Raw genomic sequence first — 18050 nt, 5'->3', positions numbered from 1 at the left:
TCAATTTGCTCAGATACATTAGGAGGGGAAATCCTAATTATACTCCATTAAAGAACAATTAAATAGTAAAAGCAAATTTACATTGTTTTTAAAAATGGGGCATCAAGTCCGAAACAGAGAGGAGATAATTTTCCATTTTCCTATTGAGGGGAACTTCATTAAGCCTTGGGTGTGTTTCCTTTTTGAATCTTACCCAAAAATACACTGAAAACCAGGTGTAGATTAATGTTATTATTGATGTGCCCAAAAGGGGCATATGAAGGTATTTAAGGGACATTAGAGGAACAGCATCTCTGCTTCTTAGACTCACAGCTGTGCACGCACATCACTCTTCTCTGTGACCATCAACAGACACATGGAACACACCTCAGATACATGGTTACTTCTTGTGAACAGCCACCTTATTTTTTATAAAAGAGAAAATTCTGTTGAAAGTCATATATATTTTTAAACGCATATTTTGCAAATTGAAAGCAGGAGATGTGGCCAGGCGTGGTGGCTCACGCCTGTAATCCCAGCACTTTGGAAGGCTTAGGTGGGCAGTTCACTTGAGGTCGAGAGTTTGAGACCAGCCTGACCAACACTGTGAAACCTCATCTCTGCTAAAAATACAAAAATTAGCCAGGCGTGGTGCCGTGCACCTGTAATCCCAGCTACGCGGGAGGCTGAGGCAGGAGAATCGCTTGAACCCGGGAGGCGGAGCTTGCAGTGAGCCAAGAGTGCCACTGTACTCAGCCTGGGTGACAGAGCAAGACTCCGTCTCACACACACACACACACACACACGTAGAAAACAGGAGATGTTAGATGCAAGGTTATTATAGATTCCTTTATTTGAAGCTACTAGTGAGAAGGAACACGTCATTGCTCATTCATTATAACTTAAATCTGAAAGTATCTGATGGAAGTCCTGGCCTTGCAAACTATTTTGAAAATACAAATGCAGCCTGAACCAGGTCTAGTGGCTGGCCCAGTACAGATGAATAGGCTATCACAGTAGGAAGGCGAACTAGAGGGAGAGCAGTTTTCCCTCCGAAGGAGAGCTTTTTCTCCTAGATCACATTCTTTTGGTAGAGAATTCATTCGTTTATCAAACATTTATTTTTATTTATGTTTTATTTTTTGAGATAGAGTCTTACTCTGTCGCCCAGGCTGGAGTGCAGTGGTACAATCTCAGCTCACTACAACCCCTGTCTCCAGGGTTCAAGAGATTCTCATGTCTCAGCCTACTGAGTAGCTGGAATTACAGGCGCGCACCACCACGCCCAGCTAATTTTTGTATTTTGGTAGAGATGGTGTTTCCCCATGTTGGCCAGGCTGGTCTCGAACTCCTGACCTCAAATGATTTGCCCACTTCAGCCTCTCAAAGTGCTGGGATTATAGGTGTGAGTCACCGCACCCGGACTTATCAAACATTTATTGAGCATCGATTCTGGGTAAGGCACTGTTCAAGACACGGGATGTACAGGGATGAACAGGCAAAGTCCCGACTCAAGAGCTTATGTTCTGGTACAAAAGATAGACAGTAAAGAAGCACACAAGTAACTGAAGAAATGAAATAATAATCTTAGCTAGTGAAATGTGCTGGTGAAAGAAGACTGATTTAGGAGAGAGTGCCTCAGGAGGGGCTTGCTGAGCTTGGTGGTCAGGGAGAGCTTTCTGAGGAGGTGACTGTCAGACCATGGGTACCAAGCCAGAGCTCCTGCTGTGATCAACTTCTTAAATTTTCAGTAAGGCAGTGGCTGTGAATGGGAGCAGCTGCCATGCATAGGCCTCTTGGGCTGTGGCTCTGGTCCACCCAGCTGCTCCTCCTCTCACTCACTCACCCGTTTGCTGGTGAATTCACAGGTTGTTTTACTGAGTCAACACATGTTTACTGTGTTCCAGTAAATCACAAGAACTGCTTGCAAGGCACTCACCCTCTTGCAATGAGAAATAAACAACTGCAGCAGAGGATGATGAAAAGTGTCTTAACACTAATAATCACTTCTGTTGACTGAGTACTTTGTGGGTACTAACTCATGTCATAGTGCCAGGATCCTGTGAGGAAGGAAATGTTACTATCCTCATTTTACAGATAAGGAAACTGAGGCACACAAAAGCTGCCTGGGGCTCTGGGAGGGTGCACTAAAGAAGACTTCACAGAGGAGTGGCTCATGCAGTGACTTGGAAGAGTGGGGCTTGGTCCCAGGTAATTAAGCCCAGCAAGCATTCCTTATGGAGCAGTAAAGGCACCATAGGGGGTGGGTATCAGGCCCCAACTAGCCCATTGTATGCCACTGTATATAGACAATTCCAGGCATCCCACAGGCCCTGTGTGTGCGGCCTTTTCTAAGGTGCCTGCCAATAGGAGGCTTTATCAACGCATCTCACTTTCTGGATTGGCGATTGTCTTGCATCTCCAGGCCATCTGATGAGAAACATTTTAAAAGGAAATCACTGGCTTTCTAGGCTAATAATTAGCATTTGATTTTCTCTCAAAATGCATTTTTTTCCAGTCTCAATATTTGCACGTATTTAAAAAAATAAATTCTGCTGCGTATATCATCATAACAATATAATATTATGAAGAGATATGGGTATATAGTAAAATGGTTACTATAGTGAACATGTTAACATCCATCATCTCCATAGTTACCCATTGTCCCCTTCTCCCTGTGGCCAGAGCATGGAATCTATGACCTACTCAGCAAAAATCCTGAATACGATACACTATGACTCCCTCTAGTCCTCATGATGGACCTTATATCTCAGGCTTGTTCCTCCTGAGTATCTGCTACTTAGCATCTTTTGACTGACATCTCCCGTTGCCTCACCCCCCATTGGATCCCTCATAACCACAGTTCTACTCATTGTCTCTGTAAATTTCACTTTTTCTTTCTTTTTTAGATTCCACATAATAAGTGAGATTGTGCAATATTTTTCTTTCTGTATGTTAGCGAAATGACTTCCGGGCCCATCCGTATTGGGCAAATGGCAGGATTTCTTCCTTTTTAAGGGTGAATAATATTCCATTTTCTTTATCCATTCATCTGTCAGCAGACACCTAGGTTGTTTCCATATGTTGGCTGTTGTGAATATGATGCAATGAACGAGGGCGTGCAGGTATCTTTATGAGGTGGTAATTTCATCACCTTTGAGTGTATGCCGGGAGAAGGGATATGTTACTTTTATGTTTAATTTTTTTGGGAAACTCCATACTGTCTTCCATAATGGCTGCACCAACCTACATTCCCATCAATGGTCTATAATTTCTCTACACTCTCATCAACGCTTATTATCTCTTGTCTTTTTGATGGCAGCTATTCTAACTGGTGTGAGGTGATATCTCATTCTGGTTTGTATTTCCCCAATGAGCAACGTTAAGCACTCTTCCATGTACCTGCTCACCATTTTTGTTATCTTTGGAAACATGTCTGTTCAGGTCCTTTGCCCATTTAAAAAATTGTATTGTATGTTTTCATGGTATGGAGTTGTATGAGTTCTTTATAAATTTTGGATATTAACCCTTATCAAATGTATGGTTCCCAAATATTTTCTTCCAGTCTGTAGGCTATCTTTTAATTCTTGCTGATTGTTTCCATTGCTACACAGAAGCTTTTTAGTTTGACAGTCATATTTACTTATTTTTGTCTTTGTAGCCCAAGCTTTGGGTGTGATATACAAGAAATCACTGCCAAGGCTAATGTCAAGACATATTTTGAAACATTACAAATCTATTTCCAAAGGCAGAGCTGGTAGACATTTAGACAAGTAATATATATTTCCTTCATGTGAAGGACATAAAACAATGTCAAAATTAAATACATCCTTATATTGATCATTTAGACTCACTGTCCAAAGACAGCAGGAATAATACCTTGTGGCTGGTTTATGATTTATGAGGGATCCAACTCAAAGATTCTTTGTCTGTCAGTGCGGATATAAACATCGGTAATCCCTCATCTTTTTTTGTTCACAATCCATCTTCTCACCCACGAATCTTGGATCCCACCCTGATATCTGATTGCTCTAACATATCTACAGATAATCAGGTCATCTAATGCGTGATAAAAGGTTCCTATTATCTTTCAGATGAATCTCTATTTCTAAATGAAAAATTGTTCCCTACTGTTACTCCCAGAGAATATCACTTATACCTTTCAGCCAGACTCTCACGCGCAGATTCAGGCCCATGGCTGACTCTTGGGGATCTTCTCAAATTATCTCAATACACACACTGCACACATGGCTTTCACCCATGGCCCTACTATACACACATACTGCGCATATGGCTGTCATCCATGACCCCAGAGTGGGGACCCAGAGCCCTCTGAGCTAGCTTCTCCGGGATTCTTATTCTCAGGGTGCAGATAACACTCTAGAGAAAGTGACACTAGCCAAAGTGTCATCCACAACTAAGTGATGATTCGTGCTGGGCCCAAATATCAAGGCCTGCACTTCTGCATTCTCCCCTAACAGCAGCTCCTGGCAGGCAGCGGTGCTCTAGCATAAAAAAGCACAGTGGGGAGGGGCAGGAGGGATTTATATTTGTAAAAATGCACTGTGCTTACATAAGCACTGTGCCCTCCAGCAGGAAGGCCTGGCCCTTGTGATCAAAAAATTGGGCCTTCCAGGCTCTTCACATCATGAAGTATCACTCTGATTGTATCTAACACTATAAGTTATTTTTCTAAAACTTTCCAGTGAAAGTGGGAGCCACTTTCTCATGATTCTCTGATGAGTATCATGAGAACGTAGTGAGCCAACTTCCTCCTGACTGTTTCTGCTTGATCTGATGCATTTTTTCCTGTTATTTCTAAGAAGTCATCTTCACATGGGCATTCCCTGGGAACTCCTGAATATTAGCTGCTACTGTAGTCTCACCTCTACCATGGGTTCCTCACTTATTAAGAGCTAATGCCTTTCCCTGTGATGGCTGTCTTCAAACCCCTCTGTGCCACGCGAGCTCTCAGTCCCTTCCCCATGTCCCTCTCAGCTGGTCTTGCCTCCTGCTTGCTGGGACGCCCAAGGTGACTCCTTCAACTTCCCTGCTAGTGCACCCTCCTCCTCTCCATATCCCAGGCTCTATTTCTGTCACTGCTGCCTCCCTTTTCCCCCAGGAAGACATGCTGTCACTTTTCTAAAATACTGATCATTATCTCTGAGCTCTCAGTCCTGTGGTCCCATTAAGTCCTGCTTCCTTCCTTCTGCCCCACAGTGCTGGTCTCTCCCAGCTGGCCAGTTGTTTAAGAACCCCAGCAGGGTGTCCCCATGGCTTTTCTCTGAGCTGCCACCCTGTTCTCTCCTCTCATTCCTTTCACTTCTAAACTTCCTGAAAAAGCAAACAGCTAATCTCCCGTGCCTGCTGCCCTCACTTCCTTCCTGCCCACTCTCTCCTGAACCTGAACCTCCTGGCTCTAGATTCTGACACCAGCAGTCAAGTGACATGCTCTTGCCTGTCAGGTTGTAGACTGGAAGGCGGACAGAAGAGAGGCCATTGGATCCACTTGATTCTGAGACAAGGAACAGTGCATTTCGCTGGATCTCTGTAATCGATCAAACTGCACTGGTGGTTTGGAGGTTTTAAGTTGTTTAGGCCTCAAATGTTGATGCAAAGAGGGTCCAGGGCCATATACTCCCCACACCGTATTTGGAGCAAACTGCACAGGGCCCCCACAGTGCCTCAGGATGAATACTGGGATGGAGTGCAGACTGACAGGGGACAGTTGGAGAGATTTGAAGTGAGGAGATGGGGTGTGTTGGAGGTGGAGCAGTCATGAGCAGGGGAACACGGGCACAAATGCTTTTGTTAGCTCCCATTTCCACCACGGTCCAGTGTTTCTTGCCAACATCCTCCCATCAGAATGTAACCTTCACAGAAACTTGCCTTCCCATCTCTGCAGCCATTTCTCACAACATACTATATATATATATATGTGTGTGTGTGTGTGTGTGTGTGTGTGTGTGTGTGTGTGTGTGTGTGCATATGTATGTATATATAAAGCAAAATAAAATACCAGTTCATGGTGGTCATAAAACAAAGCTATCTTAGATGTAGTCGCTTTATAGAGGGTTCATTTCCCAAACCAGCATTGTAACTTGCTGCTGATACAAACACTGCAATGTGTGTGTGATTCAAATAGCAGCAAATTCACAGCAAAATTACTTCAGGCCATAGGCTTACGGGGTTGCTTATAATAGCTGGCCCAACTCCTGTGACACTGGGGCAGCCACCTCCAGGCGGAATAGGAAGTATGGGAATGCCACTAACCCAAGGGGATAAAATATCACCTGCAAAGCATTCCACATTTTCAAAGCTTTTTAAAAAATATTTTATTAATTATCGCACCAAAATTGATAGGGCAAATTTATTCCCACTGGGTAGATAAGCAAAGTAAAATGAAGCCCAATCATGAACCTCCTGTGGGAACAGGCAGCTTAAACGCACTGGCAGAACCAGTAAAACCCTGTGCACAGGCTCCGGCCCACCGGCCTTGCCTACCCTCCCCCAGCAGCCTCTGGGTGGGGCCGGGGCCTAACCCACCCATGTCTTCTCCCAGCCCCTAGGTTAGGCCCAAGAGCCTCCCATCCCCCATCTCTTCTCTAGGACTCTGGGTGACCCAGCCACATCTTCTCCTAGCCTCTGGGTGAGGCCCGGGTACCCCCACCCATGTCTTCTCCAGGTTGCTGGGTGACTCAGCCATGACTTCTCTTGGCCTCTGGGTGAGGCCTGGGTCCTCCCACCCATGTCTTCTCCAGTCCTCTGAGTGACACAACCATGTCTTCTCCCGGCTTCTGGGTGGGGCCCAGGCTTCCCCCACCCATGCCGCCCATGTCTTCTCCAGGTCTCTGGGTGACCAAGTTATGTCTTCTCCTACCCTCCGGGTGAGGTCTGCCCATCCCCCATCTTGTCCCGGCTTCCCTGTTCCTTGTCTGGAGGCACTCCTCCTTGGTGGAGACTCTGGATGCCCCGGCCGCTCGGCCCAGAGAGCTCTCTCCTGAGTCCCCTGCGCGCTCCCCAGGCCTGGCACGGTGCGGTCGGGTTCATTGGGTGGCTTTCTGCAGATCACCCCCATTCGTAGCACCCGCCATGATTCTCTCCGCAGGGCAGAGGCGCAGTCCCCGAAGCCGAGTGCTCACGAGTCATCCTGGGCCTCCCTGCCTGCAGTGCGCGCTCTCCTCCCCTTCCCGCTCATGGGTATCCTTAGTTGGATGAGGTTATATGTTTTTGTGTTTTTTATATGTCATCTTTCTCCTTGTCTCCCCATCCTGCCGCAGCGTCTTACGGAAAGAAATGGCAGTCGACCTCTTCCGTCACCAGGCTCCGCTGTCACGACTGGTCACGACCGTGAGACCCTACAACCCCTTCAACAAGAAGGAAAAAGAAACCCTGGACTTCTAGAGGCGGCGGCCCCAGGCTGTCCAGGCGCTCTGCCCGGAGAAGGCCCGTGCGGATGGCGGTGGGAAATGGGAAATAAAGGCGAATTCCGCCGGCGCAGTGCGGTGTGCCGGGGGTGCGCGGTGCGGTGGGCCGGGGTGCGCGGTGCGGTGGGCCGGGGTGCGCGGTGCGGTGCGCCGGGGTGCGCGGTGCGGTGCGCCGGGGTGCGCGGAGCGGTGGGCCGGGGTGCGCGGTGCGGTGGGCCGGGGTGCGCGGTGCGGTGGGCCGGGGTGAGCGGTGCGGTGGGCCGGGGCGCGAGGTGCGGTGCGCCGGGGCGCGCGGTGCGGTGGGCCGGGGCGCGCGGAGCGGTGGGCCGGGGCGCGCGGTGCGGTGGGCCGGGGCGCGCGGAGCGGTGGGCCGGGGTGCGCGGAGCGGTGCGCCGGGGTGCGCGGTGCGGTCTGCTGGGGTCGCTGCTCCCCGGCCCGCGCGTCCCTCCCGCCCCACTTCTCTCCTCCCGCAGGCGGCGCTCAGCGGGCCCGGGCACCCGCCCGCAGACTCCAAAGCCGACGGCAGCAGGGAGCAGGGGTCGTGTGGCAGAAGATTCCTCGTTGGGGTTGGAATATGGGGTCCACCTAGAGGTCTCAATCCGGACCACTTCACAGCAGGGATTCTGCGGCAGAGCAGACCATAGTTTAGGATCTCAAAGGCGATCCAGTCAAAAACCCACATGCTGTCAGTGGGAACACTGAGCTACTGAGGAGCTGTGTTCTTCTTTTCTCCCAGAGGACGCCACACAGGGGCACAACAGCTACACACACACATTCTCTTTCTCTCACTATCTATCTCTCTGAGATGGAGTCTCGCTCTGTCTCCAGGCTGGAGTGCAGTGGTGCGATCTCGGCTCACTGCAACCTCAGCCTCCCGGGTTTAAGAGATTCTCCTGCCTCAGCCTCCCTAGGAGCTGGGACTACAGGCACTCACCACCACACCCGGCTAATTTTTGTATTTTTAGTAGAGACAGCGTTTCACCAAGTTGGCCAGGACGGTCTCGATCTCTTGACTTTGTGATCCGTCCACCTCGGCCTCCCAAAGGGCTGGGATTACGGGCGTGAATTACCGCACGGCCAACATCTACCCTCTCGTGGCCTGCTCCACTGTTTCTCTGAGAGAGAAGCGTTCCTCAGGCTTCGTGAGAGTCCTGAGGTCTAAGTCATGACCACTTTGGGTTCGACGGTGGCCTGACCCGGCCTTGACCAAAGAGAGCACCAGCTTGGGGAATCTCTCAGGGGTGCATGTGGGCTGAGGGGGAGCCCTCTGGCCTTCGGAATATACACATAAAGTATATTTTTACAGTGTTTGTGCACATATAAACATACACAGAGCCTGCTGGAGTTTACAAAGTGCTTTTGCAAACCTTAGCTCATCTGATCCTGCAACCTTGTAATAAATTCTTGTAGCAGGCATTTTACAAATATCTTGCATTTTATGAATAAAATAGATTAAGGCCAGGAGAAGTGAAGAATTTAAGATCATGCAACTAGAGTTATTACTAGAATTCAGGTTTTCCATATTTAGTTATTATACTCTCTTACCCCTCCACTTTTTCCCAGCAGATTGGATTACCTTCAATGAATTATAAATACAAAACAAATAGAAACGAAAAAAAAATAATAACCCTCCCTATGTTTCTAGACTTTTCTGAAGTGTCTCAGGGTTTTTATCTGACTTCTAAGAAATTCAGATCAAGATAGTTATCCTGCAGAACTCCAAGTAAATGTGTAAATGCTTTTGGGGATAGTTAGTTCTTAATTTTCCCACAGAAAGGGAGAAGCCGGCCACCTTTGTAATGGAATCATGTATTGCCTCAGTGGACAACAACACAGACTTGGATGGTGAGTTTTCTACCAGGACGAAAGAGGAAGAGCAACAGCCATCCATCCTGAGGATGAACATGCCTTCAAGCAAAGGAAAGGCTCCCCCTGAACCCAATCTTGTAGTTTAGTTATTTTTAGAAAGAGTAAATTGGAAAAAAAAAATTAGATCCAAATAAAAATCTTCAACTCTGGAACCTTCTCAGAAAAACACAAGTGAGGCAGTATCAACCTCATTCAGGAAGCAGATTAATGTAGGTACCCGAGATTACATTTTTCAGTAAACATTCCTGGCAGGCTACTTTGTCAGAGGCGGGTGGTGCTCAGAATCTGAGGCACCTCTTCATCATTCTGGGCCTGGACAGGGCTCCATTAATACTGGATCTTCACATTCTGCAGGCTAATATAATTTTTCCATTCTCTATGCTGCAGATACCTGGACACCTGTCAGAGAACTTGAACACTCCAATGCTGCTTCTAGAAGGATGTTGACTTTGTCTGTAGCATCTTTAAGCTTCATGCAGAAAAAGAGAGATGGTGACTTTCCATTTGCACTCTACCTTGTTTAGATTTCTCACTTGTGAAGTTAAAATGCAAATCCTGCTCACCAGAGACCTGAAATCCAAGGTCAGCCACAACAACGAAGAGCATAGAATGACCAGTGTTCCTAACCCTGACCTGTGGGTGTAAGTTGTAGTATTGGGGCTTCTGTGGTCAGCATTACAACTAAAAGTCACAAAAGCCATGGACGATAGACTCAGGGATATGCGTCTGCTCTTCAGATTCTGAATTCTGGCCTTGCGTCATTTCCTGCACCAGAAGCCAGCATCGCTGTGCTTCGTCAGACTAACAACTTGCCCCTCACTCCCTACCCTCCAGGCACATTCTTCCCTATAAAGCCACCCTCTCAGCTTTTAGTTACTCCCAGAGATGACACAAATACAGAGAACTGTGGCATTTTTATAGCATTTAGGTGAAAGATGTTATAAATTATACAGTTCACCTGAGAGAGAAAATGCATGCTAAACCAGGCAGTGGCTCATACCTGAAATCCCAGCACTTTGGGAGGCCAAAGTGGGAGGATTGCTTCATCCCAGGAGTTCAAGATCGGATTGAGCAACACAGTAAGACCTTGTCTCTACAAAAAAATCACAAAATGAAGTAGGAGGATCACTTGAGCCCTGGAGTTTGAAGCAACAATGAGCCATGATTGCGCCATTGTACTCCTGCTTGGGTGACAGAGTGAGACCCTGCGTCAAAAAAAAAAAAAGAAAAAGAAAAAGAACAGAAAGATTAAAATGCATGCTAATAATGTTATTCTAGCAAATAAGGATGTTAGAATGCAACATATTAAAATATTACAAAAGTACAACCATCTGAAAAAATATGACACTCAACACAGAGCAGAATGGAGACGAGAATTGAACAGAGGAAAGCATTCTAAACCCGTGGGTACAGGGTAGGCTTTTTTCAGTAGATGGTATTCGGACAACTATTTAAAACAAAAAGGAAATATAGATTCACTGAAGGAATTGTTCCTAGATCCAGACTTAAATAGGCAAGTTATAGATTACCTGGAAACCCAGGGGAATTTGTTTATAAGGTGTAGGGTGTGAAAAATTTTTCCAAAAAGGACACTGAAGAAGACAAAAAGCTACTTTCAGCATAAAAAATACAATCAAAATTTTAAGATAAACCTGTCAGGAAAATAAGTCAAAGGACCCATATTCTCATTGTAAAAACAGCCTATGATTTAAAAAGTGATTATGCTAATCGGAACAAGTTAAAGGATATTAACAAAAAATAAGAAATATGAATGGCCAATAAAATTTTTACACCTCAGCAATATTAGGGAAATAACAGTAGTTTTTCACTTTTCACCCACAAATCGGTGCTGATGAGCAGAAATAGATGTCTGTTTACCTCCAGTAGGAGTTTACCTGGGTAACGCCTACCTAGAGGATACTTGGCAAAATGTTTTAAGAGCTTTCACAACTGGCATATATTTCAACTTGGTCATTTCTTTTTCTTTTTTTTTTTAAGAGAGAAAGAAAGAAAAAGAATAAAAAAAAAGAAAGACAAAAAAAAGAATAAAGGAAAGGAAGAAAGAGGAAGAGGGAGAGAGAACAGGGGTGTTGCTTTATTGCCGGGGCTAGAATGCAGCCTAAAAATGGATATGCCTGTAATTGTGTTTAATAATAGAGACATACAAAAAAAAATGAGGGAAGAAAATAATTAAGCAGCCAACCAATATTTCATTTAAACCTGTAAATACGTGTGATGTAGTACTGATAAGAGTGTATATTTTGTGTATTTAAAGTGGAGAGTTCTATGAATGGTAATTAAGTCTACTTGTTCCGGATCTGAGTTCAAGTCCTGGATATCGATGTTAACTTTCTGTCTCATTGATCTGTCTAATATTGACGTTGAAGTCTCCCACTGTTATTGTGTGGGAGTCCAAATCTCTTTGTAAGTCTTATATATCTGAGTATTTCTGTATTGGGTGCGTATATATTTAGGATCTTTAGCTCTTCTTGTTACATTGATCCTTTTATCTTTATGTAATATCCTTCTTTGCTTCTTTTGATCTTTGTTGCTTTGAAGTCTATTTTATCAGCAAAAATTGCAACTCCTGCTTCTGCTTTCTATTTATTTATTTTTGCTCTCCATTTGGTTGGTAAATTTTTCTCCATCCCTTTGTTTTGAGTCTTTGTGTATCCTTGCATGAGAGATGGATCTGGATGTAGCATACCAATGGATCTTGGCTTTTTTTTGCCTGTCTGTGTCTTTGGATTGGGGGATTTAGTCTATTTAAATTTAGAATTAATAACAATATATGTGAGTTTTATACTGTCATTTAATGTTAGCTGGCTGTTTTGCCCATTAGTTGATGCCATTTCTTAATTATGTTGATGTTCTTTATTTTTTGGCATTTTTTAGAAAGGCTGATACTGGTTGTTCCTTTCTATTTGTAGTGGTTCTTTCAGAAGCTCTTGTAAAGCAGGCCGGGTGGTGATGAAATCTCTGAGTGCTTCCTTGTTCACGAAAGATTTTATTTTTCCTTTGCTTATGATGCTTAGTTTGGCTGGATGTAAAATTCTAGGTTGAAAGTTATTTTCTTTAAGGATGTTGAATATTGGCCCCCACTCTCTTCTGGCTTGTAGGGTTTCTGCTGAGAGATCTGCTTTGAGTCTGATGGGCTTCCCTTTATGGGTAACCTGACCTTTCTCTCTGGCTGCCCTCAGTATTTTCTCTTTCATTTCAACCCTGGTGAATCTGGCGATTATGTGCCTTGAGGTTGGTCTTCTTGAGGAATATCTTTGTGGTGTTCTCTGTATTACCTGGAGTTGAATATTGTCGTGCCTTGCTAGGTTGGGAAAGTTTTCCTGAATAATATCCTGAAGCATATTTTCCAGCTTGGGTTGATTCTCCTTGTCACATTCAGGTACACCTATCAAACGTAGATTAGGTCTTTTCACATAGTCCCATATTTCTTGGAGACTTTGCTCGTTCTTTTTTATCCTTTTTTCTCTAATCTTGTCTTTTTTTTTTTATTTTATGAAGTTGGTCTTCGACCTCTGATATCCCTTCTGCTTGATCAATTCGGCTGTTAAAACTTGTGCATAGTTTGTGAAGTTCTCGTGTTGTATTTTTCAGCTCCATTAATTCACTTATATTCCTCTCTAAGTTGTGTGTTATTGTTAACATTTCGTCAAACCTTTTCTCAAAGTTTTTAGTTTCTTTGCATTGGGTTAGAACAAGTTCTTTTAACTCCCAGAAGTTTCTTATCATCCACTTTTTAAAGCCTGCTTCTGCTTATGGAACACAGTCTTTCTCCATCAGGCCTCGTTCCATTGCTGATGAGGAACTGTGATCCCCTGTAGAGGGAGAGGCATTCTGATTTTGGGTATTCGCAGCCTTTTTAGGCTGGTTTCTTCCCTTCGTTATAAATTTATCCATCTGTGGTCTTTATAATTACCGTCTTTATAGTTGGGTTTCTGAATGGACGTCCAACTTGTTGATTGCCGGCACTAGAATCTGAGCAACACACTGCGCCGGCCAAAACAGCGGCTTTAAGATTGATGGTGCTTTTCTGACGGCACCAAGAACCGCCGCTCCAAGGCAGCGGCAAAACCGCCTCACCGGCCTCAAGAGTCGCGCTGGCGACACGTGGGGCTCCTCTGCTGGGAATCACCTGGTGGGTGAGCAACAAAAATTGATCTGAAAGTGTGGCGTCCTCTCATTCTCTGTTCTTTCAGTGGGAGCTACAATCCCGAGCTGCTAGTGATCAGCCATCTTGGATCTCTCTCTCTGCTCATTTCACTTTTAGGATTTTTTCAAAGCAAATAATTACATAGTGAGCAAATATATTTGCATAAAGAATTAAAGGTGCAGCATTTTATTTAACTGAGAGAAAATGAGAACAACCCACTGGCTATAGGGTAAACACACCTGATAGCCATCACTTAAGCATATCCTTAGAATGACCCTTATGGCAGATGCCTCTGTCCCATCTCGTGGAACATGGCGGAACAAGAGATTGAGGCCCTGAGTTTTGGGTTAATGAAGATTGACAGGTGGAGTTCATTTTAAGGAAGCTGTTAAGTGAAATGCTATATAAACTGCATGCTGTTTGCAGCAGTTGCAGTTTTCCTGCCCAACCTGCTGCCACAGGGTTATGTTGTCCAGGCTCCCACCACCATTTCTGTAATTAAGGCAGTCCTGTTACCCAGCCTACCGCCACTGGACTGTCTCCCCTGTATGTATGCCCCTAATAAAATCTCATGTTTCATTTGCTGTCTTTGGCTCTCTTCTTCAGCTTCTTGAACCTAGTGTCTTCCCTGCTGAGCTGCATAGGAGTTCAATACAACATGCGCATCAAAAGAAAATGTGATAGGCCCTGTGTGATGGCTCATGCCTGTAATCCCAGCACTTTGGGAGGCCAAGGTGGGTGGATCACCTGAGGTCAGGAGTTCGAGACCAACTTGGCCAACATAGTGAAACCCTATCTCTACTAAAAATACAAAAGTTAGCCAGATGGGGCGGCAGGCACCTGTAATCCCACCTACTCAGGAGGCTGAAGTAGAAGAATCACTTGAACGTGGGAGGCAGAAGTTGCAGTGAGCTGAGATTGCGTCACTACACTCCAGCCTAGGCAACAAGGGTGAAACTCCATCTCAAGGAAAAAAATAAAAATATAAAAGAGAAAATGTGATAAATTGTTGTACATTAATATACTGAAATATAATACATATATGCATTAAAAAAGTAATAACACTTCATATTGATTATCATGGAAAGATAGGTATATATGGAATACTGGCAAATGCAAAAGCAGGTATTACAACAGTGTGTATTTAATTACTTAAATTTTAAATATATGTATACATAGAATAATGTAGAGTGATGTAAACAAAAGGGTAATAGTTCTGGGATTACAGGTGATTTCCCTTTTATGCTGTTACTACAGTAGGTGTATATTCTTAAAAACTGGAAAACTAGAGAAGTTATAAAAAAGTCAATATCCTTTCTCTTCAAAGGTCCCTACATAAGAAACTATCAAAAAATTCCTTTTAAGAATTTAATACCAGAAAACCGATTGTCCCTCCTGAAAAAACTGGTTTTGGACTATGAGAATCATGTAAGTCACCCACCTCAGTCATCTCTAAAACCATACAGGAGTGAAATTACATAAGGTAAAGTGCTTCCACTTTCCCCTGCCTGCCAGGGAGCTCAAAGCTGAAGTGAATAAATATATTAACTTATAGCTTAAACACTTGAGCCAGGGTTCCACATTCAAAACTGACATTTGATTAAGCCACTGATGGAGTCATTCTGACCCAGGTTCCAGCCTGAGAACCACTGATGACTCTGATTGTCTGTGTGCCTGCTTCCTCCTGCATTAGTTATATTTTAATGAAATCTGTGTACCTCCTGTATTTCCTCAAGGGTATAAGGTATTTCCTAATACTGTTAGGACTTAAAGTGGCCACAGAAAATGTAAAACCTACGTGCCTTAATGTTTAATTTGTTTCCCATGAGTGTTCCATGCACAAAATGGAGCATTGATTTTAGGAAGGAAAAAAATTAGACCCCTCACCTAATAACTGTCCAAATTGCCTTTGTGGTTAGAGAAGGCAATTATCCAGCAGTAGAAATAACTTACCAACCCAGAATTATTTTCTAATAAGTGAGAATATTACGAATTTAATATATTTCTACTTTTAGCCCAGTGTAGACTGGATTATTTTTATGTCTGGGAAGCACAACATTTTGCATTATGATCCATGTATTGCTAAACAAAAAACTAAGAAGGAAAATGCAAATGAAAGGGCTATAATTAAATAACAAACAGGTGTATTTCTCCAAAAAATAGATTTTCAGGATTTATATATTAAAATGTCTACTTCAACAGTATTTTTCATCACCAGTCTCCCATAATCCTGGGGAAGCAAGGAGGCATTCAGGCTTCAAGCCTGGGTTTCAGACTCAGCCTGAACAGGATCCAAGTCCTGCTTCCCACACTCTCCAAGCCAGCTGAATCACAGCCTGGGGTGACAACTTCCAAAAGTGAGTTAACAGTCACCTAATACAAACATATAAATAATGCTATGATTGTAATTACAAACTAAGTTATAATGGTGGCCTGAGAATTTCATGAACTGAGATAAAATATCTACACTCTTCTGGTGCAACAAATACCCAAGGACACCATGATGTGAGAGATGCCTGTGGTTCAGAAGCCTCTGGGCTCCACACACAATATCCAAGTCAGCAAGCAAATGGAGCAATGAATAACAAGTCACTAAGCAACGCACGTGCTACGCAGGCTGCAGAGGGTATCAACATGCTTGATCTCCTCAACTCAGACAAGCACAAAATTGACCCTAGTAAATTGTGTGATATTTCTCTTAAAAAAAGATACTGCATTAAAAATATATGTCTTATTGTAAGATAAATGTACTTCTCTAAACACAAATAAATATACTTAAGGGATCATTCCGTTCTAAGTAGATATACATCTTTACTATAAAAATACTTGGTTTACCCAAATTAATGCTTTTTCTGAAATTGAGAATTCTTGAATTACATTGAATTTGGGGGAGCAGCTGCTAATCAGGATGTGGGTATCTAGTAGGTGCCCAGGACATTTTTTGTAAACCTGTATATAAAATGCAGATACTCTGATACTCTGGGCTGGGTGAGATGGTTTTCAGTGATTGTTTGTTTTGACTTTGGGTTGTAATACATCCTTATGCATTCTATCCAAATGGCATTCAGAAACAATAATGTGGTTTTATTTGATGCAGTTGTATTTTTTTTTTCATTATGGTTGGTTTGAATATATTCACAATTACTGTTGTCAAAGCAGTTCCCATTTCACCCTCTATAAAGGTAGATTCCTCATGGAGTGGTGAAATTGACATTGAAGAGCTGTTTGAGCCCTGTTTATCTTACCTGCTGATTACAGGTGCACAGGAAGAGCGCTGGTTTCTTCTGTGCCGGCCCAGACTTGGCTGGTTACCCAGACTGGGTTTCCAGGGCAAACCCCACTGGTTCTAGTTTGTAAACTGTAAATGGAAACAGATTTACTTTCTTACGTGCACACTTTGGAAACAAAGCCCTAAGAAGTATTCAGTGTAAATCTATGTTTCCAGTGCTGGCAGACCGTTTTTACTGTGTGTTCCGTGGGCAAGCCACAAGATAAAAGATAAAGTGAGACAGCAAGCCGGGTAAGGACAGGCAGGAAGAGGTGTCTGGGCAGAGGAGGGGTGGGGAAGAGGCACTGAGGGCGTGGTGCCCTGAGGTTGTAGGGTGCACATTGCAGAAGGTTGGGGTATCTGCACTGGAATGTCAGTGTCACAGGATCAATGCTGTCTGCTCTGGAGGGGCCGATGGTCAGGGCCTGGGCACAGCCCTGGGATGGCTACCCCGCAGTGCTAAGCACAGTTCCAACCCACGATTGCTGAGCTCAAGGCAGGGCTGTGGTCTGGGTGAGAACTGTGCTGGGCAAAGCAGACATCAAGGAGAACTGATGTTTGATAGCTGAGGGTAGAGGGTGGTATCAGAACACTGACCATTGTCCAATTCCTGCTAAAAAGAATGACTCCCAAATGCAAATCCGTATACTGAGTAAATATTTCCTAACATTTAATGGCTTTGTACTATGCTGTTCATACTCGGTTATCTAAGAAGATAAATACAACCAAGGTCTTCCATGAGAAGTTTACTAAAAAGTTATAGTGTTTTTAGGTAGATGTTGAATGGGTCCTTTCCTGGGATGATTTACACACACACACACACACACACATATACATATAAATATATATATATATATATGTATATATAATTGCACTTTAGGTTCTGGGGTACATGTGCAGATCATGCAGGATTGTTCCATAGCTACATATATGGCAATGTGGTTTGCTGCCTCCATTCCCCCCATCACCTATATCTGGCATCTCTCCAAATGTTATCCCTCTCCAACCTCCTTAGCCCCCACTGTCCCTCCCCTAGTCCCCACCAACAGACCCTAATGTGTGATGCTCCCCTCCCTGTGTCCATGTGTTCTCATTGTTCAACACCCACCTATGAGCGAGAACACGTGGTGTTTGATTTTCTGTTTTTGTATCAGTTTGCTGAGAATGATGGTTTACAGATTCATCTATGTCCCTTCAAAGAACTCATTGTTTTTTATGGCTGCATAGTATTCCATGGTATATATGTGCCACATTTTCCTAGTCCAATCTATCATCAATGGGCATTTCAGTTGGTTCCAGGTCTTTGCTATTGTAAACAGTGCTGCAATGAATATACGTG

The 18050-nt window shown here is 44.0% G+C and overlaps 1 protein-coding gene across 1 annotated transcript in view; it reads left to right on the top strand.

The window, feature by feature from the left end:
- Positions 1–7480, top strand: part of SPATA48 (spermatogenesis associated 48) — a 57827-nt gene extending 50347 nt beyond the window's left edge. Inside the window, exon 9 of the mRNA XM_032244482.1 lies at positions 7260–7480. Within this exon, the coding sequence (XP_032100373.1) occupies positions 7260–7383 (124 nt within the window). The 3' untranslated portion in view covers positions 7384–7480. The remainder of the gene's footprint in view (positions 1–7259) is intronic.
- Positions 7481–18050: the final 10570 nt, after the last annotated feature.

Source organism: Sapajus apella, unplaced genomic scaffold (genome assembly GCF_009761245.1).
Source record: "Sapajus apella isolate SASKATOON/1434 unplaced genomic scaffold, GSC_monkey_1.0 scaffold54, whole genome shotgun sequence".
Lineage (NCBI taxonomy): Eukaryota > Metazoa > Chordata > Mammalia > Primates > Cebidae > Sapajus > Sapajus apella.
This window is presented reverse-complemented; position numbering and strand designations above follow the sequence as displayed.